The sequence below is a fragment of the Pelodiscus sinensis genome, chromosome 28 (assembly GCF_049634645.1).
Source record: "Pelodiscus sinensis isolate JC-2024 chromosome 28, ASM4963464v1, whole genome shotgun sequence".
In the NCBI taxonomy this organism is placed as follows: Eukaryota; Metazoa; Chordata; order Testudines; family Trionychidae; genus Pelodiscus; species Pelodiscus sinensis.
In genome coordinates this window covers 13,948,708-13,972,430 of record NC_134738.1, presented here as the reverse complement: position 1 = coordinate 13,972,430, position 23,723 = coordinate 13,948,708, and the positions used below count along the sequence as shown (strand labels likewise).

The window sequence follows — 23,723 nt, the reverse complement described above, 5'->3', positions numbered from 1 at the left end:
GTCTACACAGCAGTGTTATTTCGGACTAACTAGCGTTAGTCCGAAATAACATAGTCCGTGTCTACATGACAAGCAATTATTTTGCCAATGTCGAAATAACGGCGAGCTGGAGGACTTCTTACCCCAACTCCTGTAATTCTCATTGTACAAGGAATAAGGGAAGTCAGAAAAAGAGCACTCTTCCTTGGACTTCCTAATGTGTAGACAGCACCAAAAGCTGAAATAAGATATTTTGACGTGAGCTACGCAATTGACATTGCTCAAGTTGCGAAGCTTATTTCGGCTCTAGTCCTGCTATGTAACTGTGCCCTAAGTGTACTCACTTCAGTCACTAAACTCTCCTCTAAAATTTCAATTTGTAACTCCACTGAGTCTCCTGGAATTTGAGAACAAAACTTCCAGAGAGAACTTAGCAGACCCTATACAATAGCTTGTGCCAGACTTAGCACTGCTCATCAGCAAAATCCATCAGGCTCTGGAAAACAAGGGACTGGTATAGCACTTTTGATTCTTTATAACCATGTTGTGTGAGAAATTAAAGCCACTGGGAACCAGAAAATCCCTTTTATGAGAACAGCTATCAAAATCTGTTAAAACCATCTGTTTCTCTGACTGTTTTTCTTCATAACAAAAAGAGGAAAAAAACCTTATCTGAAGAAATGGTCAAATTCTTCTTTCACTCTGATGGAGATTATATTGAAACTAGTGGAGTTACTCTCACTTACTCCTGGCATAACCAAGGCCAGGTCAACACCAAAAGGGGAAGACTGAATCAAGATACGCAATTGCAGCTATGTTAATTATGTAGCTGGAGTCGACGTACCTTGTTTTGAGGTTCCCGGCGTTCCCACAGCGGGAGGCTGATGGAAGCAAATGCTCCCATTGGCTTCCTTTCCTCCTCAGAATCAGGAGTACCAGCCACCGGTGGGGGCACCCTCTCAGTTCAATTTAGTGAGTCTTAACTAGGCTTGCTAAGTCAAACTCCGGAAGAGCAATCCTGGGAGCATCAATCTTTTGTTTAGTGAAGACATGGCCTGATAGCAAAATTCAGACTTCCCTTTCCCTTGTCTAATGGCCACCTAGTTTATGGAACGGCCCAAAAAAACAGCTAGGTACATTTTATGTGGCAGAGATAATGGCAGCGCATTAGAGACAACTGCACAAAGAACAGCTGCCTGAACTTACCAAACGCCTCGTTAACAGCTTTGCTCATTTCTAATTCCTTAAAGTGAATGTAATGGTGCTGGATTGAAAGCCTGGGAGAACGAACTTCTTTATTTATCCATAAAACAGAAACAACGTAGGAGGAAAACACTTTAAACACCCTCTTCAGCACCCTGCCAAATGCAACATAGAAGAACCATGCTTCTAATGATTGAAAGGGCCATTCTGCTCCCATAGCCTACTGAGTTCTTGCTGGGACAGTGAGAGTCTGTAATAACAGCCAGCCAGCAAAGGGAGTGGACTCTGATTCGCTGCTAGCGCAGAGTTAGGTATCACTTAGGAACTGGATGATCTATGCACTAGGGCCTTGACTGAGAGCCAAAGGCAAAGAGCCACAATAGTTGGGGATATAGAGCTAAGGGCCAAGGGAAAAAAGTTGCCGAGCAAAAAAAACAAAAACAAACCCAGCCCCAGCCAGGTTTGGTTGAACAAAACAACAAAAAAAGACACTGCCCCTTTAAACAAAACGCCAGGTGGCTTTTTGACCACATCGGGCTCCCATTGGCCAGCAGCATCTTGTCGGTGCCATTTTGCTTCGTCGCGCCAGATGGTGAGCACAGGGAACCAGGGGCCAGAGGGACGATTTTAGGGGAGCAGGGGTGGCTTTGCGAGCCACGGGGGAGGTATCGCGAGCTGCAATTTGGGGGGCGGGGGAAGAGCCACATGCGGCTTGCAAGCTGCAGGTTGGCCAGCCCTGAACTAGAAATACAAGATTCCTTACTAGAAACCCATGCCTCCTGAGTTATCCCGGCCTTCAGCAGAGTTCTCATATCTGGATGTGTTTGCAGAATGGTAGCACACAATGTGCCTGATTCTACTACTGTGTGTCCAAGTCATTCCTATACCAGGGTAAAGAAGGGTGGAATGAGGCCCGCATAGTTCAGTAATTAGCATGATGGCTCCTAGAAATGTATTTGCTGGGATTACATATTTGGGATGGAATTGCCTTGTGATTTTTTTTGGTTTCTCACCTGGATTCCCCTTGGCTGAGGCTGAGATAGATTTCCCATGAGCTCTCTTCTGGGATAGCGCCAGGTGGTATCAGCAAACTGACTCCTACAACAGAACAAGTTTAGAGGTTATTGATGGACTTTCCCAATCCAAAGCTTCTGCAAATACTCTGGACATAAAGATAAACCTCATAGAATCATAGAGTGACCTCAAGAGGTCATGAAGTCCAGTCTCCTGCCCTCACGGCAGGAACAAGCACCATCCACATCATCTCTTCTATCTAACCTGCTGTTAAATATCTCTGGTGATGGAGATTCCACAACCTCTCTGGGCAATTTATTCCAGTGTTTAACCCTGACAGGTAGGAAGTTTTTCCTAATGTCCAATCTAAACCTCCCTTGCTGCGGTTGAAGCCCATTGCTGCTTGTCCTATCACCAGAAGCCAAGGAGAACAGTTTTTCTCCCTGTTCCTTGTAACACCCTTTTAGGGTGAGCCATTATCAAATTATGGAATTACATCTTAATAAAATGCTTTGCTTATTTGTTCGCATGCCAATATTTCCCAAAGACCATTATTGGGATCAGGTCCTCACTGCCCCTGTTGTTGGTTTTTGAAAGAGCAGACTTGGGGGTATTTTTGCACCAGTGAAAGATGTAGGATGCATGGGTTTGATGACTGAAGTCCTCTCTTCACACCTAGGTCGAGAAAGACGTCTTGCCCACTCTGATATTAATGCCACCTGCCAAGGAGGGACTCCTTCATGGAAACTGATGGGCTCGTACACTTCTTAATCCCTTTGCTAAGGGTTTAAGTTGAAGTGGGGGAGATGTAGGTTGGACATTAGGAAAAGCTTCCTACCTGTCAGGGTGGTTAAGTGCTGGAATAAATTGCCTAGGGAGGTTGTGGAATCTCCATCACTGGAGATATTGAAGAGCAGGTTAGATAGACACTTATCAGGGATGAGCTAGACAGTGCTTGGTCCTGCCGTGAGGGCAGGGGACTGGACTTGAGGATCTCTGAAGGTTTCTTCCAGTTTAGTGTTCTATGATTCTACAATACCGCTGAAACTGACAACAAAAGTTCTGTCTAGTTCCAGCTGTGAGGGTGGTCCTCAAACAAATTTCCTAGCGAGGACATGACATAAAACCACTGCAACTTTCCAGCCACTTTTGAACTGGGTGTGAATGCCACTGCAGTACACAAAGGCGGAAGAATCTGTGACCCATTAAAAATCCTCAGAGCCATCTAGCTTCTTAGGAAATTGACTTCTTTCATTGCTTTTGTCTTGAAAACAATACCATGTATGGTCAGAAAGATTCTCAATTTAAAATCCTCAGTAGCTTTTTCCTAGCCCACCAAAAAGTTCAAAGCTCATCCCAGTCCAGTCCCACAGTTCATGTGGCGTTCCTGAGCTTTCTTCTCTCTCTCTGTAGCAATGGCTTTGAAGTAAATCTTTTACATCACTAGCCCACGGAGCACAGTGCTTTTTAATGCATTTTCGTGTTTATGATAAGAAATGAACTGGTTAGGCATGACAAAAAGATCCTTTGCAAAAATAAAACCTCGGGGTTTCTTCCTCCCCTTCAGATAATGAAGCTCTCACCCTGTCTTTCATCAGAAGAACCAATGTGAGAGTGGCAAAGCATACAAGTTGCTGATCATAATTTCAAGGGAGAGACAGCATCCTTTTAATAACATTACTGATGTGTGAGCTGCATTCTTGTAAGCCAGAGAGCTGCGGTACAGCTGCGCAGCTCGAGACTCATTAGAAAATAAGTTATTTGTTCTTCCAATTTACGAACATGATTCAGTAACATGCTGGTTATCATTAGTCTCTTTCACTACTGCTAAGAATGCGGCATGTTAAAAAAAACCCCACGCTCAGAGCCCTCTGGCAATGAGATTCATTATTAACTAGGTCTTAATATCAATACTAGAGAGGCACGGCCGTCATTACATTGGTTAGACACCTTGTGTGTGATAATCCCCCAAGTATAGCTCGTTCTTTATTGTTGTAGGCACACACTTTGAGATTTAGGGCTTCCATTAGAATGGGAGAGGGAGAAATTAGTTCTTTGGGGATGTTGAGAAAACCCACAAATGTTGAAGGAGGTGGATTATCAAAGGCAGCAAATGCAGTTTAGGCAGCTAATTCCCAGTGAAAGTAGGCAGTGGTTGGGTGATTCCCGTGCCTTTGAAATGTCCACGGTATGAAGCAGTTAAAGATCTCTGCCTCATCTCAGAGTGAATCACACTGGACAACAGGGACTTCTGGTGAAAAAAAATGATCACAGCTTCACCTCAATCAAAGGTCTGCTCCCACGTTTCAAACCACAAGAGCAAGCGTAGGAATCGGAACACAGGGACTGAATGCAGTGGACTATCTGTGCCATCAAGAAAGACGCTCCGCATTAGGAGGTAAAAAATGGCAGATTTCCTAGGCCCCAGAGTGTCAAGACATTAGACAAAGTTTCTGGTTTTTTGACATGGCTCTCCATCAGTTGGGGAACAGCTGCTACCTGGCAGCTTTTATTTGATCTGACAACGAAACAACCTGCTCCGAGTTCTCTATTTAACACTTTTTTTGCATAAAAATGCACACCTGACTGACAACCTTTAAACTGAGCTTTGCTAGATCTCAAAAAGCTGGCAGAGTTAACACTTTAAAAAAAATAATTATCTGTGAACAAAAGAATGGCCACATTGGGTCAGACCAAAGGCCCATCTAGCCCAGTATTTTGTCTGCTGACAGTGGCCAATACCAGATGCCCCAGAAGGAATGAACAGAACAGGGAATCATCAAGTGATACCTCCCCTGTCATCCATTCCCAGCCTCTAACAAACAGCAGCAAGGGACTCCATTCCTACCGATCCTGGCTAATAGCCATTGATGGACCTACCTCCAGGAATGTATCTAGCTCTTTTTTTAACCCTTTTAAAGTCCTGGCCTTCACAGCATCCTCCGGCAAGGAGTTCCACAGGTTGACTACGCGCTGCATGAAGAAATACTTCCCTTTGTTTGTTTTAAACCTGCTACCTATTAATTTCATTTGGTGACCCCCTAGTTCTGACGTTGTGGGAACAAGTAAATAACTTTTCCTACTTCACTTTTTCCATGCCAGTCATGATTTTACAGACCTCGTATCTCCCCTTAGTCTCCTCTTTCCTAAACTGTGCATTCATCTTTGCCCCACATTCTCCACCTAAGGATCTGTTAATGTTATGAATCTTGTCACCGGTAAAGGTCCTTATGGTTTGCAAAGCTCAATTACGATTTAACTTTTCCTTGAGCACCTTTTCCCAATGTTACCCTGTCCAGTGAATTTCACATGTTTCTTTAAATTGCAACTGCTTGTTCTTTTCATCAGGAATATCTCATAATGGAGAGAACACCTACAAAGCAAACTGGATTTACAGAGATTTTTTTTTTCATTTCATTTCATTTAATGCTTATGCACCACAGCCATTGCAGGTAATTTTTTGTTGCTCCTCCTACTTACAATGATGTAAATCAGAACTTACTCCATTGAAACCATAATGGAGTGACACTCTTGTTAAGCCAACATACATGAAGAAAGAAAGAATAGTTTCCAGATTTTTGCAGTGTGTCAGCCTTGCCCACCTTCAGATAAACAGTAAAACATGGAAGCCATGTCTAGAAGGCAAAGAAAAGTCGGAAAAAGATATGCAAATTGTGAACTGCAATTTGCATCCCTTTTTCCACTTTTTTTTCTGGAAGAGGATTTCCTGAAATTGTTCCGAAAAAGCGGATGTGTTCCTTGGATGTGGCATAGCTTTGCAGGAATAACAGAGGTATCCCAGAAAAGCTCTGCTGTGTTGACATAGCCTGAGATGCTATTGTGATTTGCAACTGTTTGCAAGATTTTATTGCAGACTCACAGTAGAGAGGAAAAAAAATTACATTGCATATACCAAACACACCTTGAATGTATTTGCTTTGTGGGAAGCACATAATTTAAAATCATCTGATGCTTAATAATTCCTTTGCCCATCACCTTTCTGAATAGCTACACTGACTTGATCTCCTTGTAATGTCCATTCCTGAACAAACTAAACCTGCATAGAGATACAAATTCCTTTTATACATCACAGATTGCTGTGTGCTCAATATTATCCCTTCCAATGACAGATGACTATCAATCTCTTCGAAATACACATGATGGTTTTGAGGCTTTTCTTGTGTGTGTGAAAGTGGCAATGAATTATGAAAGGGAAGGCTATAAATGGCATTTCAGTCAAACAAGCAATAAGAGACAGACCTGGATGCACAGAACAAAAGTTGTCAAGTGAAATCAAACAGAGTCTAAAGTGAATCTTAACTCAAGGATCCCTGGTATCCAAGAGGTGCCCAATTAGAACTGCTAGTACCGCCAGCTGACACTCCATTTTACAACATAAAACATGAACACCAAAAGGTGCAGCCAGCACCACATGGAGGCCCTGACCCAGTGTAGCTATGTTGCAGAAAGGCAAACTGAATATCCTTTGATTCTCATTTTGGCTATGTCTAGACTTCATAGAATTTTCGAAAGAAGATATGCAATATCCCATGGGATTTACATATCTTCTTCCAATCTCATTTTCAAAAGAGGATCTTTTGAAAGTGAAAGTAGTCTGGCCGTGGTTTTTTTGGAAAAAAAACCCTTCTTCAAAAAAAAACCCGCCCTCCTTTTAAAAAAGGAGGGTTTTGCGCTTTTTTCAAAAAAGGGTTTTTTTCCTGAAATATCATCTCTTAGCGTGCATCTACACAGCATAGTTATTTCGAAATAACAGATATTATTTCAAAATAACAATGCGAGCATCTACACAGAAATTCCGTTATTTTGAAACAAATTCAGAATAACGGATGTCTTATTCCAACTTCTGCAAACCTCATTCCATGAGGAATAATGCCTATTCTGAAAGAGAAATGTATTTCAAAATAGCTGTAATGTGGACGCTCCACTGGTGCTATTTCAAAATACCTCTCCCTATGGCCACTCAAACTATTTACTCCCCAGTGCCTCCTGGGGCTCTAAACTGAGGTAGCGCGTACACATTAGGGAAACCCATCTTGGATTAATTTTGTGGCTTCCCTGTAGTGTAGACGTGCTATTTTGAAATAAGCTATTTCGGAGTATTTCTTCTAGAATAGTTTGTTTCAAAATAAGTGTGAAGTGTATACGTACCCTTAGCGATGCAAATTTAGCTCCTCCATTTCAAGAAACATTGTCATGCTCAGTGCAGTACTGGCAGTTAGCTCGGAAGTCATTCACTATGGAAATATCCTCTCAGAACAAACCGATGTGAGAAGGACAACCACCACCACCCCCTGAGAAAATCCTCAAACAAACAAGCTTGGTGGGCCAACAGAGCAATTTTCACTCTAAACAGTGACTCTTCTCAGCCATCTCTCATCGTCACAGATTATTTGATAGCACCACCTTAATATCCATCAATGTTCATGGAGTCAGTCATTGATATAAATAGCCTGTGACAGATAAAATGGAAAGGAGAATCTAAGACCCTGGTTACTCAAGGAGCTCTTCAGGGGAGTGGTGTATTGGCATCAGGAACCCAGTAAGAAAATGTGAGTCTTCTAGATTGGCATAGGTTTCATAGTTAGGAGAAAACGTTGGAGTGTGTCTACACTGCACCCTTAGCTCGAAATAAGCCACTCAATTTGAACTAAGCAAATTGCGTAGCTTATTTCAAGTATATTTCAAAATAACTTATTTTGTCATTTGGCACCGTCTATACAGCTCCGAATTTTGAAATAATCCACTATTCCAAAATGTCCCTTACTCCTCATAGAATGAGGTTTACAGGGACTTCAGAATAGTATGTCCATTATTTTGAAATAATGGACGTACTGTCAAGATGCAGAATAGCTATTTCGGGATACCAGAAGTTCCCCGAAATAGCGCCGCAGTGTAGACGTACTCTTGATGACCTATGAGAGAAGACTGAAGGAACTGGGTTCATTTAGTCTGGAAAAGAAAAGACTGAGAGGGGACATGATAGCAGTTTTCAAGTACCTAAAAGGGTGTTACAAGGAAGAGGGGGAAATTATTCTCCTTAATCTCTGAGGACAGGACAAGAAGCAATGGGCTTAAGCTGCAACAAAGGAGGTTTAGGTTGGACATTAGGAAAAACTTCCTATCTATCAGGTTAGTTAAACACTGGAATAAATTGCCTGGGGAGGTTGTGGAATCTCCATCACTGGAGATATTTAAGAGCCAGTGAGACAAACATCTATCAGGGATGATCTAGATCAGCGGTGCACAACCCATGGGTCGCAACCCCCCCTAAGGATTCACGGCTATCTTCCAGGGGGTGTCGCGGCACTGGACCAGCCGGCATTTTGTTTTCCCAGCTTGGCGCCTGACGTACACGCGGCATGGGGGAGTGGCAGGGGAGTGGACTGGCACTTTAAATTGAAGGAGCCGCAAAAAAACATTCCCAGCGCCTTTGTTCATTTTTATTTTTCTTGTGCTCAACAAAAAAATTCCCTCCCCCTTTTTTTCTTTTGCTGAACCAAAATTTTCCCAGGGCTGGGGGTTGCAAATTTTAAAAGGTTGAGCACCACTGATTTAGATGATGCTTGGTCCTTCCGTGAGGGCAGGGGACTAGACTTGATGATCTCAAGTGGTCCCTTCTAGTTCTAGTGTTCTATGATTCTCTAAATATTTCACTATATTTAAAAGTGACAAACTCTCAGGGTGGTAATGCACTGGAGTGAACTGTAATTGCCTAAGGGGGTTGTGGAATCTCCATCACTGGAGATATTTAACAGCCGGTTAGACAGACATCTATCAGTGAAGATCTAGATGGTGCTTGGTCCTGCGATGAGGGCAGGGAACTGAACTTGATGATCACTTAAGGTCCCTTTTAGTTCTAGTGTTCTATGATTGTGATGGCTTAGAGGCAATGCCCAATCATCAATGTGGAATAAACACCCATCTCTGAATTTCGCCCTGGCTGTAATCTTCCTAGACAATCGGATACGATCAACTATGCCGGGTGAAGAAGATTCCTGTAGTTTTCCCATTTCTCTGTCAACGAGCTCCTCTCTTCTCTACACCATGAAATGCTGTAAAGCAAAAGGCGTTGTTTTGGGTTAGGTCCCATCTTTCTTGATTGACCTACCTGTGTTGGGCATCCCTAAGCGGCCACCCAAGTGGCCAAAAATGCCCGTCGTCCTCAGCTCACTTCTTGTCGACAGAGACGACAGATTCTGTATGTATGTGGTCTTGTTCCTGGCATGTATTGTGGTGAAGCCTCTGTTGTTCCCATAGGGGAATGTTCCAGAATGAGCCTTTCCGTGATATTCAGCCCGCTCAGTCACCCCCAGCGAAACCATGAACGAACTCTGAACTTTGACCTTGATGTCTGACAAGGGGTTAAAGAGAGAGGATTCTGTCATGAGCTCCTTGTCCAGGGGGTCTTGCAGGCAGATGGGTCCGCTGTAAGTTCTGCTCACGGTCAGGTCGGGTTGCATGGATGAGTTCAGAAGCAGGGAGTTACCTGGGGAAAAGAAAATGATTGGGCATTCAGTTACCATTTTACATGCAAGGGAAAGTGTTTTGCACACAGTGATGCCCAGAACAATGCCTATCCAGGATTTCGTTTGAGTAATGGAAAACGAGCAGAGGGAAAGGGAAATCCTCATTGGCATGTGTCTGGTCAGCCAGTAGCATGGGAACTATTTTTGGAGTGGGGGTGTAGAGCTGCACCCCACCCTTACCTCTCTCCATGCCCCTCACCTTCCTGAGGTTCAGAAAAAGGGCAACAAAAATGATGAGGGGTTTGGAATGGATCCCATATGAAGCGAGATTAAAAAGATGGGGACTTTTCAGTTTAGAAAAGAGGAGACAAAAGGGAGATAGTACAGAGGTCTATATAATATGACAGGTTTGGAGAAAATAAATCAGGAAAAGTTATTGACTTACTCCCATCACATAACTAGGGGTCACCATACAAAATTAACAGACAGCAGGTTAAAAACAAACCAAAGGAAGTTTTTCTTCATGCAGGGCACAGTTAACCTGTGGAACTCCTTGCCAGAGGATGTCGTGAAGGCTAGAACTTTAACAGGGTTCAAAAATGAAGTAGATACATTCATGAAGGTTAGGTCCATCAATGGCTATTAGCCAGGATGGGTAGGAATGGTGTCCCTGGCCTCTATTTTTCAGAGGCTGGGAATGGGCGACAGGGGAGGGATCATTTGATGATTCCCTGTTCTGTTCCCTCCCTCTGGGACACCTGGCTTTGGCCACTGTGGGCAGACAGGACACTGGGCTAGATGGACCTTTGGTCTGACCCAGCCTGGCCATTCTTATATTCTCCCCTTAGAGTAGGGGCCAGCAGCTGGGAAGGACTCTGCATATGAGGCCTGGTAGCAGAACCAACAGGCGAGCAGAACCGAAAGCCAGCCACCGAGACCCTTTGCATGGGGACGGCAGCTGAGTGGGACCCAGGGCCAGAAGCAGAGCTCCCGGGGAACAGCAGATCTAGCGGCCAGGATCCTGGGCAGCAGGGGCATGCGTCCAAGACACCAAAATCCCGGGCTTGGTGCAACACCCCCTGCAGCCCAGTTTCCACACCTACGTGCTCAACCAACTTCCCATTTGACAGTGAATCTTACCCTGTGGCCGCGGGGCCTGGAGATTAAATTAGGGCCGTGGGTGTTAGGAGTCCTAAATTCTATTCCTGGTTTTGGATCTAGTTCACTGCCTGATCTTGGCAAATCGCATTAACTGGGATTTTCACAAGCACTTTAGTGACATTCATCTGGGCTTGTGTCTGTAAGTCAGGAATGTGCTTTTGAAAATCCCACTCTTTGCAAAGGCTATCACACAAATTCTCTTGTTATTCACTGTAGCCCAAAATATAGGTTCCTTTCTGGTACTAATTCAGTGGCCCGTCTAGAAAACAGCAGTGTCAGCTCTACATTCACTATATGTTGGGCGCTGGGCTCTTATGTGGTGTTTGGATATTAGGAAAAACTATTTGCATTCTATTAGGAAAAACGATGCATTCGTTGTAATACATCCACCACATAGCTTGGCGGTGGAAAAACTGCACTTAGGAGATAATGTGTCTGCCTCTTCTGTTTGCAGTTACTCGTAAAAGCAACCCAGGTGATACAACAAAGAATAAAATCAGAGCAGATGCTGGAAAATTATTCTGTTTGGCTCCACAAATATTAAAGCAGAATAGTTTCCAATCTAATTCCTCCTCTTGCAATGAGCTCCGCCTAGGCAGATCTCCCGAGCCCACTCGTCGAATGAATATTTACAGGTGCCTCAGATCTGCTGGGACAAAGTCCACTGCGGGATTTGTGCTTCAGCAATGCAGCAACCTATTTATGTCCAGCCAGCCCTCCTCTGTCACTCAGTTCTGTCTGTAAGGTCTACATTTCCAAAAGGGTCTCAACTTGAGCCATTTTAAAAGCCTCTGAATTTTCCGAAAGCGTTCTGAGCCTACGCACCTTTGGAGAATCAGGCCGTTTTTAATGTGTCTCTCAAGTTGGCCAGCAAACATCAATCATCCCTCTCAAAAAGGGTTCAATTTGGATCACTCAGAAGGCCTCATACCAGCAGATCCGTTCATTTCACGCTTGGGTCAACAGATCTGCGTCTCATCTGCTACCAAAGCTTCGAACTGCAGACAAATGTTCTAACATCCACTGAATGTTTTCTCTAGCACCATTGATAAATAAGGCAACAGACATCTCAGCTGCATACTCATTGTGGGTAATGACGGCTCTAATGCATATTTCTAAACAGATGCTCTCGTGGGTACGCTTTCTCTTTAGATGACAATAAGTATAATTTTTAAGTCTTTCTGTGCGGCTCTCAGCATCTTAAAAAATGGGGATGTCATTCCAAAGACCTGGATTTTTGGTGGTTCTTTTTAAAATGATGACACAGTCAGGATAACACATTAGCAGTGATTCTTACTATATTTTCTCCAGCTCAGATGGTATTAAAGAAAGTGAGTGTTTTTAGATGTTTGCATACAACTGACGATTCATAATGATTAGTTTCTAATGTAAAAAGAATTCTTCGCCACACCCGCTCTTTCCTGCACAGAAGAGGGTAATTAAGCAAGTTGTGCCATTCCTCAATTAAACCTGACAGCTAGATTAGATACAAACGTGTAAGCTTCTCCAAGCATAATGTCCTTAAAACCATCCTACTGCTAACCTCCAGCATGCTAATGCCGGAAGAAGTAGTCTCCTCCCTTCTAAATGGATTAGGGATTATTAAAAAGAGATTATTCTAAACTAGAATCCTAGAACACTAGACCTGGAAGTGACCTTGCAAGGTCATCAGGTCCAGTCCCCTGCCCCCAAGCGCCATCTAAACCATCCCTGATAGATGTCTATCTAATCTGTTCTTGAGTATCTCCAGTGATGGAGATTCCACAATCTCCCCAGGAAATTTACTCCAGTGTTTAACCACCCTGACAGGAAGTTTTTCCTACAATCCAGCCTAAACCTCCCTTGCGGCAATTTAAGCCCATTGCTTCTTGTCCTGACCTCAGAGGCCAATGAGAACAATTTTTCTCCCTCCCCCTTGTGACACCCTTTTAGATACTTGAAAACTGCTCTCATGTCCCCTCTCAGATTTCTCCTTTCCAAACTAAAAAAACCCCAATTCTTTCAGTCTTCCCTCATAAAACGTTCGGATTTGGGGATATCGCATAAAGCTGTCAATTGAAGACATCCAATCATAAATAGTACAAAACCAATTCTTCCCTGCCTTCTGTGGATCCAAATGCTCCTTGGAGCAAATCTACAGGATTGCTCTAGTTTGTGTCATATCCCCATTGTTCCCAAAAAACTATTCCCCAGCTAAAAATGGCCGATTCCAGCTGCCCTTTGCTCTCGGCTCCCATACCTCTGACATGCCCCTCACACCTTAGGATGAGAGTTGAGTTCACTGACTTGACTCACATTGCAGATCACCCATTCCCTACAGCCTGATGCCAGGTTCTGACTTCTTTGAGCTATCTGTGCCATGCCACAGAGCCAGGCTGGGGGGACAGAAGCTGGCTCAATAGATGTATGGTTCCAAGCTTAAACATTTATGACAACCAATTCCACCAAAACAATTTGTAAGTGACACGCTGAGGAGGAGAAAAAAAACCCCCAGATATTTTCTGGGTTTTTTTGCAGTGTTTGAGGGAGGATTCTATAGGCTCTAGTTGTGTTTCTGTCTAACTTTTTATATTGTGCTCATTATTTGACTATTTGAATCTCACTTCTAACTGTGTGCCATTCTGAAGCTGTAATTAGCCTATGAATGAACACAACAAATTAGAAAATGATTTTGACCTATGAAGGAAGGCTGAAAGAATTGGGTTTGTTTAGTTTAGAAAAGAGAAGATTGAGGGGGGAAGATTGAGAGCAGTTTTCAGGTATCTAAAAGGGTGTCATAAGGAGGAGGGAGAAAACTTGTTCATCTTGGCCTCTGAGGATAGAACAAGAAGCAATGGGCTTAAACTGCAGCAAGGGAGGTTTAGGTTGGACATTAGGAAAAAGTTCCTAACTGTCAGGGTGGTCAAACACTAGAATAAATTGCCCAGGGAGGTTGTGGAATCTCCATCTCTGGAGATATTTAAGAATAGGTTAGATAAATGTCTATCGGGGTGGTCTATACAGTGTTTGGTCCTGCCATGAGGGCAGGGGACTGGACTCGATGACCTCTCGAGGTCCCTTCCAGTCCTAGTATTCTATGATTCTATATGTATCGGTGGCTTTAAGAGTTAGATCCCAGGGCCACTGAAGATAATGGAAAGACTTCCACTGAGATCAATGGGTGTTGGCTCTAAGCCATAAAATCTGAAGCACCAAAGCACTTAAATGTGAGGCTAAAATATTTTCAATAGCAATTTATAGATACGGATGAGGAGTGGGGCTTAGAATAACCTGTGCAATGCTCAGACTGATTTGGGGCTTTATGTTTGTTTGTTTGCAGTTATTCATTTGAAAAACTCCAAAAACCACCCAAAGTAACTGGAACAGAATGGTCTCCTAATATAAAAGAAATTGTCCGTGTAGCATTTTTATGTGCCTCTGCCAGAGATGTCCGTGCAACATTCAAGCCAAACCAAAATCGCCCACATAAAACCCCAAACAAGATTTTTTCAGTAATTTGTTTCCAAAAGAAATAAACTCATCTCAGACACTATGAAAAAGACAGAATGAAAATTATACACTGCTCTTCAAAGGCAGCTTGAACTTCCAAGTAAATCAGTCAAATTCCTCTGCATCCCAAAGTTGTTTTTATTTATGCTCTGCCAAGCATGTCTCTTTTGGAATGCGTGTACACATGCCACACAGCCACCAACTGTAACAGTTCACTTTCCCACAGAGAAAAACATGGGTCACTTTCACACCACATCCACACCTACATCCACCCACAGCAAGGCCAGCCCCTACTTTAGAATACTGGTCCCGAATCAAAGAAATACAAGTTTTTATAATGATCACCGCTTTACTTCAAAATCTCTTTTTTGTCCAAAGAAATAGCCCAGAAAACAGACTGAGCCTTAACATGGGGCTTGATTGATATCTTGTAAAATCTTTTCAGTGACTTTCTAAATTTTACAACCTCTCCCAAATAAATATATTTTCACAGTTGTACGCCTTGGGGTATTCTAAATATCTTAGAATAAAGAAATCAGCATTCAACAGTGTAACATAAATGCTTGAAAACGAGTAGTTTCATTTAATACAGCTAGACTACGTTCTTCTTTCGAAAGGAGATATGCAAATTCAGCACTAATTTGCATATCTTCTTCCAATCGCTTTTTCAAAAGCGTTTTTTGAAAAAGCAGTTTAGACGCCATTCCTTCGGAACCCCCTTTTTTTCAAAAGAACCCTGCATACCTCATTTTTGGAGGAAGAAGGTTTCCTTCAAAAAAGGGTGGTTTTTTTGGGAAAGAACTGCGTCTAGACTGCTTTTTTTTCCCCGAAAAAACTCTTCGGAAAATGGGATCGGAAGAAGATATGCAAATTCATGCCGAATTTGCATATTTTCTTTCGAAACTCATGAGCAGTCTAGATGTACCCTGATTAGGAATGCAGCTAATGAAAGATTTAACCAGCCTCAGTTGGGAAACAAAACCAAAGTAGTAGGAACGGAGTAGGAATTTACTTGATACTATTGATTTCAGCATGGATTAGATGTCAATGCAGTAGGAAAAGCTAATGTGATACTCACTGCTGCTATAGCACACACCAAGGGATAAGTGGAGGCAAGCAGAGATGAGTCACTTGTCTGAATTTATGCAGAAATCGGTGGTGGAGGCAGGGAAAAGCATACGAAATTCCACACATCTGGCCCTACACAAGCCAGTTCCACCTCCAGCAATGGCTACTTGCTGCCTGCTCTCTCTCAGTTGCAGCTGTGCAGGAAGCTAATGAAATCTCAACACTCACCTTGCCGGACTGTTTTAAAATTAAAGGTCTGAAAGCCTCCTGTCAGCGCAGAGGAATCGATTACATCCACGCCGTACTCGCTCTGGCTGCGCCTGTAGAGTGTGATGCCGACGACCAGCACGGCCACCGCGATGACGGCAGCCCCCAGGCCGGAGTACAAGGCAATGTCACTGGCGTTTTCGATATCTGCAAGGAGAGAACGCAGGCACCGGGTTAGCAGCACGCCCGCCGCTTCTGCCCCAGAAACTACCAACAAGTGAATTCGTTTCGGGCGAGCGTTTGGGAAGTGGGGGGGAACATTGAAGCTGCATCATTTGGGGCTCAGAGCACAGGGGTGTTTGTTGAATGTCTCACCTTCTTCTATGCTCTCATAAACCATCCGTATGTCTACACTACAAGGCTTTGGCATAAAAACCAGCAGAACACCCACACCTCCAGTGCATTTTTTTGCAAGTAAATCGACAGAACAGAGGGCTTTTGCAGTAGAGTTATTCCTCTCAGGTGTGGACACTCCGGAGGGGTTTTTGTGTAAGAAACCCCTATTGGAAAAAGCACAGGTGCTCTGAATGACCATCAGAGCGTTCTTGCGCAAGAGTGTCCATGCAGTGTGGACACTCTCTTGCGTAAAAGCACATCGTTTTTGTGATGCGCTTTGAGGTCTGGATGCGTTTTTGCGTGAGAACTTTTTGTGCAAAAAACTCTTACGCAAAAGGCTTCTTGCGCAAAAACCCTGCAGTGTAGACAAAGCCCCGGATTATTTAACAAATGGGGAAAGACATTTAAAAGAAAAACAGGAGACCACTGGAACATCAAGGATTTTTAGGCAATGCCTGGCACGTCATCTAATAGTTGGCCTTAGGAAGACATGGGACCATACCACCTGGTACTAGAATCCATTTTGAACCTGGTACTTTTGCACCTCTTGTCCCCGTGTAAGACAGGATTCCCCTCAAGGGGAAAGTCTGTTTAAGCCAAGAGAAGCAATCAGCTTTCGAAACTGCCTACGAGGACACAAGAGAACTTGGAAGAAGGTGGTAGACCCAAGTCAGGGTAAAAAAGTCAATTCCAATGTGTGTGACTTTTGCTTACCACAGTGGGTTTAGCCTTTGGAGGTCCTGGAGCAGATTGGGTGAAAATCTCATCCTAGCTTATGCCATAGATTTGAGGGGGAGGGTGGGAACAGTAGGAGTGACTAGCATCATCCCCTATTTCCACCAAGTGGAGATTAAGGGCTGCATTGCATCCCCTTAGTAAAGAGCTTCAGAGGGGTAGACGAGTTAAGAGTAAAGAGGATACTCTCACACAACTACAGCGAGGGATCGGTGCTGGCTCTCGCTGGTCTCCAGGCATGCACAGGTTTGGGGGTTGAGCTCTGCAGCTCATCCAGGAAGGAGCAAACTTGATGGGGTGATTAATGAAGTAAAGATTTCTTTACTTTCCTCCCCTCTCAAAACACACAACAAGCTAAGAATTCAGCTAGCCTACAGAGTTTGGTGGCATCCTACTGGGACAATGGGATCTAAGCCATCATCTTGGATTGCTGGAAGCGCCTTCAGCCATTAATGACATCTATGAAATCAACCAGGGCTCATCATCCTTGTCAATACTCACCTACGACCAAGTTTTTGAAGTTTTAAAACTTTGGAAGCAGGTGAAGGTAGCAGAGATGTGGCTTGCAATACTGTATAACAAAGATATCTGGACCCACTTTGAGTGACAGGGTGGGACCTGGGACACAGAACCGTGAAATTCAATTATTTGGCAAGTCACTGTGGGTCCTTAGACAATTCCCCTCACGCTGAACTCCGCTTTAGAGAAAGAAATGGTCATGTATTTATTCTGTGAAGTTTTTACCATCTCACAATATGGGAGTCACATTAACAAATACTGACGGGAAGAAAGTGTACTATTAAAAAAGAAAACAAATCATAGTGCAAATAAGAATGAATCGGAAATTCAGAGCATACGATTTCAATAACTCAGCATTAAACAGAGAATAAATTGTGAAGCAATGTCACAGTATAGAGGAAGAATGCAACATTGTGTGAAAACCCAGTAGATGGCCTTCCATCACTGAATTCTCCATCTCTCAGTTTATCTGCTGCATTATTTTGTGCTGCGCGCTCTGCACAGGTGGAAATTTCATCCTCAAACACCAGACTGTATGTCAGAACCAGATGGCCCGATAATTTTAAGAGAAAAAGGACAGAAGGATGCTGGTGGCATGTGTTGAGAAATTGTGAGCAGGGACCTCATTTGTAAAAGAAGTTGCTTTTTTTTCTGGTTTACCACTTAGTCAGTAAACTAAAATGTCGAACACTCCACGTGCTAGTAATGTACACCAGCTACTCTGCCAAATGCAACACTGAGAGACACCTAATTTAAAGGGAGCTGTAGAATAGAAGCAAACAGCAGTTTTTTTTTAAAAAAAAAAGGTACATTGACCTGTCTTTTATGACATCCAAGCCAAGTGCAAAGCAAACTCTACTCACAGAATCACCATTTATCTTAAACCATTTCTCCTTGGATTGAATGGCTTACTTAGGAAATAGAGACTTTTGGGGCTAATCAGAGTGACTGCCAATTCTTCCCCAGAAGAAAGCCTTATGTTTGCAGAGGCTACTCTATCACAGGGATGGAAAGTCTCCAACAAGCGTATACTCCTGTACTTGAGTTTAAAGGGGATATGCCCCTACAGATTTCAAACACGTGGTCCAGGAAGATCTGCTTTATGAAGGGATTTCCCCTACCCTGGGTCACTAGTAGTCTCTGGGACTTTTAATATCTAGTTCCACAAGGGACAGAGTAAATACAAAATGATGTATTAAGGAAACAAACATTATAACAAGAAATTTTAAAAAAATACAGGGTCTGTGTAGCTTTTAATGTCCTGACGATCTTTCATTTACTGTATTTCCATCGTGGCCACCTTTGTTTGACTTAAATGAATTAATGCCCCTTGCATTGAGGTAGAACATCCACGTGCAGATTGTGGTGGCAAAGGAGATGTAGGCTATGACATTATATTGAAAATATATGAAGTTATTCAGGAAGGTAATCTTCAACCGTCTACTTTTAAGTCATCATTTCCAGCTAACTGAATCGTAACTCTGCACCACAAATTTGTGGAAAGTAAGGTTTTTTTGGTCCCTAATTTCTGTTGGCACAGGGCTTGGGGTAGTATCTTCTAGAGTGCCTCTTCTAGTGAGTAGGGTGGTCTTCAAAAGAGGTCCACCAATGCCCGTTGCTGACAGATGTGAGGGAACAGTATGACCAGGTCCACACTAGAGCTGAGGTCAGCTTAAGGTATGAAATTCCAGCTATGTAAAAAACATAGCTGAAGTTGACATACTTTAAGCCAAGCTTTGGCAGCCTCACAGTGGGAAGTCGATGGTCCTGTTGACTTCCCTTACTCCTTGTAAGGAGCAGAAGTTCTGGAATTGCCAGGGGCATCCTCAGCATTCAATTTAGCTGGCCTTTACTAGATCTGCTAAATCAAATGCTGGAAGATCAATCACCATAGCGTCGATCTTCTGGGAAGTGAAGACGTAGCCTAAATCTCAGCTCCCATTGTGGAGTTGAGTTGAATTCAGAGTTGTAGCTCCTAAAGATTACCAGGACACACTGAAGGAATTAAAAATGAATGACTTCTGAGTAGGTTCATTCTCTAGTGATTTGCTAAAGGTCTCGGAGTTCAGTGCATCTTCTCTTGGACTGATCTTTGATGTTGATCATATTTCTCTCATTAAGTTTTAGACTTGGATTTTTCCATGCTATTTCAAAATTGGCTATGTTGGCCGAGTCAGAATCTGAATCACCATTTAGAGCAATCTCATGGTACAATCTTATAATGTTTAGCCTGTGCCATCAATTTTTAAAAAGGAACATAAATAATAGATAGTTACATTATTCTTGTCTACACTTTATTTAGTGTGTGGAGGGAGACGTTAAAATCGGTACTAGATTTTTTAAAAAAATATATGTTTAGTCAAAAAGCCATTTTTATTTGTAAAAATATTTTTGTATAGGTTTAATATTTTTGAGGGGATAAATGTTCCTTTTCCAAATAGCTGCATGAGAAATAAAACTCATGTGTAACTGGATACATCACCTGTCCCGGTTAACGTTTTTAGAATGTCACAATTTTTATATATTTGAATTGTGGGTTAGTTGAAATAATGTCCAGAAAAAAAATGCTATCAACCTTTTTTTGTCATTTTTTACCTAGCTACAACTAATGAAAATGTTTCAAGTTTCAAAGTTTTGTGATGCAAATTTCCATCGCTTTCAAATTTTGGCAACAAACCAGCAAAAATATGTTTGTGATCCTCCCCCATGTTTTATAATCAACTGTGGAACAGGAAACAGACAGAGCATGTATATTTTCATATTAGATGGTAGCAAAGGGGGGAAAGGGATATTTCAGGAACTCCTGGTTTCTAAAAAAAATGATGAAAGAAATAAAAAAAACACTTCTGGAAATACAGCTCCACATCTTTGCTCTGCTTCTTATGCTCTGCATAATATTTTATTGACAGGGATGGAGAAGAATAGCTCTATGACTAAGAATAGGCCACCTATAGGGATGCTTAAAAACAGATGGGGAAAGAAATATGAAATGATGCAAAACAAGGATGACTTTAGTTATCCTTGAGGTCATGATCCCTTCGTAACGGATTTGTATTTTATAAAGAAAATAATCATTAATCTGAGTCAGAGATCCCAATTAGACCATTCTGAGACACAGTTTGATATACAGTTAAAAAAAAAGTCAGGTGTCAACTCAATGATTTGTTTTGTTTTCGGTTTCGGGTGAAATCAAACCCAATCCCACATAATGTTTAAAAATAGCTGGAAATAATTTTATAATGAGCATATGGTAACTTAATGACATTTGAATCTTTTATTTCTATTATATTTTTCCTTCCACATGAACAGAAATCCTCTCTCTCCCTCCCCCATATTATGTTATCAAATGTGCTGAGATTATCCCATGAGGGTGGTATTTTCTTTCACAGCATGACTGGAGACATTAGCATTTGTTGGCAGTTCTCATACAGAACAAGAAATGGAAGATAAATCTAATGGTGGTACCTGACATGGAATAGTCAATACTTGCAAACCACTGTAATTATTACATATGTTCTTAGGCATGTATCCAGTTGTGTCCCATGATGTGTCCAAACTTTGGACAGAAGTACAATGAAAAATGTTTCAAGTCCTGCTCACATCATTTTTGTAAAGTTCATTATGCTAGAAAATGCACAATGGCATTATGAGCCCATTTTTTAATGAATTATGTTAGTGCTTGTAGTCTCCAGTCATTAACAGCACCTTCCCCTGACCAATATGATAGTGATGCACATAAATATAGTCAAAGACAATCTCTTCCCTAAAAATACAAATAGACAATACCAACAATACCAGTTGTACAGATCGGGAACTGAGGCAAGGAAGGGATCATGTGACTTGGTCAATGTCACACATTGGCAGAAACTGGAACTGAATCCAGATCGCTTGAATCCTCGCCATTAAATACAATAGTAACCTACATGCCTCTGTTTCAATCTCTAATAGAAGGGTACAGGGAAGGAAGTCTACAAATCAACATTTCAATTTCTTCTCATTTATGTAGCCCCAAACAAGCAATCTTTGTTGTTAGAGAATTTACTCAGATACTCTATTCCTGACTTAACTTTTGTGGACAATTGGTACATTGGGTAAGCCAGAGATGTGATATTTACACCCCGGAGTGATACATGCAGTGCTTTTTTGTAAGCAAAAAGGTGCCGTTACTCCAGGCTCTAGCTCGTTGAGCAAAGAAACCCGGACAAGCTGTTGAGCAAAAAAAAAAAAAAAAAAGAGGCCTGAAATGTGGCCTCTTTAAAAGCCGAAACGCCACACTGGGAGCCAGAAAAAAAAACCTCCTCGCATCCCAAGCAGGCTTCCGTCACGAGACGAGCGGTGCAAGGAAGGCAGGTGCTGGTACGTGCGGGGGGAAATCCCATTCATTTACTGTGTACTGGAAAAATAGGTGACGGCTATACCATCACAAAAAAAGCACTGGATAAGGGAGAAGCGGTGGATGTCATATACTTAGACTTTAGTAAGGCATTTGATACGGTCTCGCATGATATTCTTATTGATAAACTAGGCAAATATAACTTAGATAGGGCCACGATAAGGTGGGTGAATAATTGGCGGGATAACCGTAGTCAGAGAGTTGTTGTTAACAGTGCTAAATCCTGCTGGAAAGGGATAACAAGTGGAGTTCCGCAAGGGTCTGTTTTGGGACCCGTACTGTTCAATATCTTCATCAATGATGTAGATATTGGGATAGAGAGTACGCTTATTAAGTTTGCAGATGATACCAAACTGGGTGGGGTTGCAACTTCTTTGGAGAATAGGGACATAATTCAAAATGACCTTAGCAAGTTAGAGAAATGGTCAGAGGTAAACAGGATGAAGTTTAATAAAGAGAAATGCAAAGTGCTCCACTTAGGAAGGAACAATCAGTTCCATACATACAAGATGGGAAGCGACTGTCTAAGAAGGAGCATGGCGGAAAGGGATCTAGGGGTCATAGTGGACCACAAGTTGAATATGAGTCAACAGTGTGATGCTGCTGCAAAAAAAGCAAATATGATTCTAGGTTGTATCAACAGGTGTGTTGTAAGCAAAACTCGTGAAGTCATTCTGCCACTCTACTCTGCACTAGTTAGGCCTCAGCTGGAGTACTGTGTCCAGTTCTGGGCGCCACATTTCAAGAAAGATGTGGAGAAATTGGAAAGGGTACAGAGAAGAGCGACAAGAATGATTAAAGGTCTAGAGAACATGACCTATGAAGCCAGGCTTCATGAACTGGGCTTGTTTAGTTTGGAAAAAAGAAGATTAAGGGGGGACATGATAGCGGCTTTCAAATATCTAAAAGGGTGTCACAAAGAGGAAGGAGAAAATTTGTTCCTCTTGGTTTCTGAGGACAGGACAAGGAGTAATGGGCTTAAAGTGCAGCAAGAGAGGTTTAGATTGGACATTAGGAAAAAATTCCTAACTGTCAGGGTGGTCAAATATTGCAATAAATTGCCAAGAGAGGTGGTGGAATCTCCCTCTCTGGAGATATTTAAGAACAGGTTAGATAGACATCTGTCAGGGATGGTGTAGACGGAGCTTGGTCCTGCCTTGAGGGCGGGGGGCTGGACTCGATGACCTCTCAAGGTCCCTTCCAGTCCTATGATTCTATGATATGTGATGTTGTATCCCTATATTCTTTATGGAAATATGCTTCTGAATATGAATATACCTGAACTGAATATGGTTTATTCAAAATATTGCATGAAACCTACGATCAGAAAGCTTGTAAGCTACTGAATGAGTCTCATCTATTTGTGGGTCTGTGTCATTTCTGTGTTTGAAGCTAGAAATGTGAAGTATAAATATATTTGCTGATCTAGACCTGCTAAGTGACGACCATTGGTGGTACTTAAGAAACGTAACGGCACAGTATTTGGAACAATGACCTGTGAATAGTCTTGCATCTCTTGTGAGCCTTGACTATGGTAGGCCCTATAAAAGACCTGCGACCAGGCTACCTGATGCCGGAAACCATTTTGGACTCTGTACTTTTCCACTCAAGGTGAGAAAAGTTTGAACTGAATATAAAGGACTCTTGTCTGGGGCAAAAGGCAGGAAACCAAACAACTGGGGTGGCTGCTAGATGCCAGAAGACCCCTGGTTATCACCTAAGATAATTGCTGGAAACATCTAAGCCTGGCCAGGGGAGGACCGGGCCCTAGCTGGGAGTTTGTCTAGCTTGCGATAAAAGGTAATTAGACTAATGTTAGAGTAAGAAATTGCATGCAACGATTTTTTTAAGAGTATTAAGCTTAGCTGACTTGGTTTTGTTTTATTTGCTTAGTAACTTACTTTGATCTGTCTGCTATTACTTACAATCACTTAAATCCTACTTTTTATACTCAATAAAAGCACTTTTGTTTATTAGTAAATTCAGTGTAAATAATTGTTACTAGCTGAGGTCAACAGCTGTGCATATCGTTCTTCCATCGAAAGGGGGCGGACAACTTATGAGCTCACGTT

The 23,723-nt window shown here is 42.3% G+C and overlaps 1 protein-coding gene across 1 annotated transcript in view; it reads right to left on the bottom strand.

Annotated features, from left to right (window-relative positions):
* Positions 1-23,723, bottom strand: part of UNC5D (unc-5 netrin receptor D) — a 359,887-nt gene that overhangs the window by 59,775 nt on the left and 276,389 nt on the right. The window contains exons 12-14 of the mRNA XM_075910658.1: positions 15,630-15,815; positions 9,326-9,703; positions 2,196-2,280 (exon numbers count right to left, since the gene is read on the bottom strand). Coding sequence (XP_075766773.1) covers positions 2,196-2,280; positions 9,326-9,703; positions 15,630-15,815 — 649 coding nt within the window. The remainder of the gene's footprint in view (positions 1-2,195; positions 2,281-9,325; positions 9,704-15,629; positions 15,816-23,723) is intronic.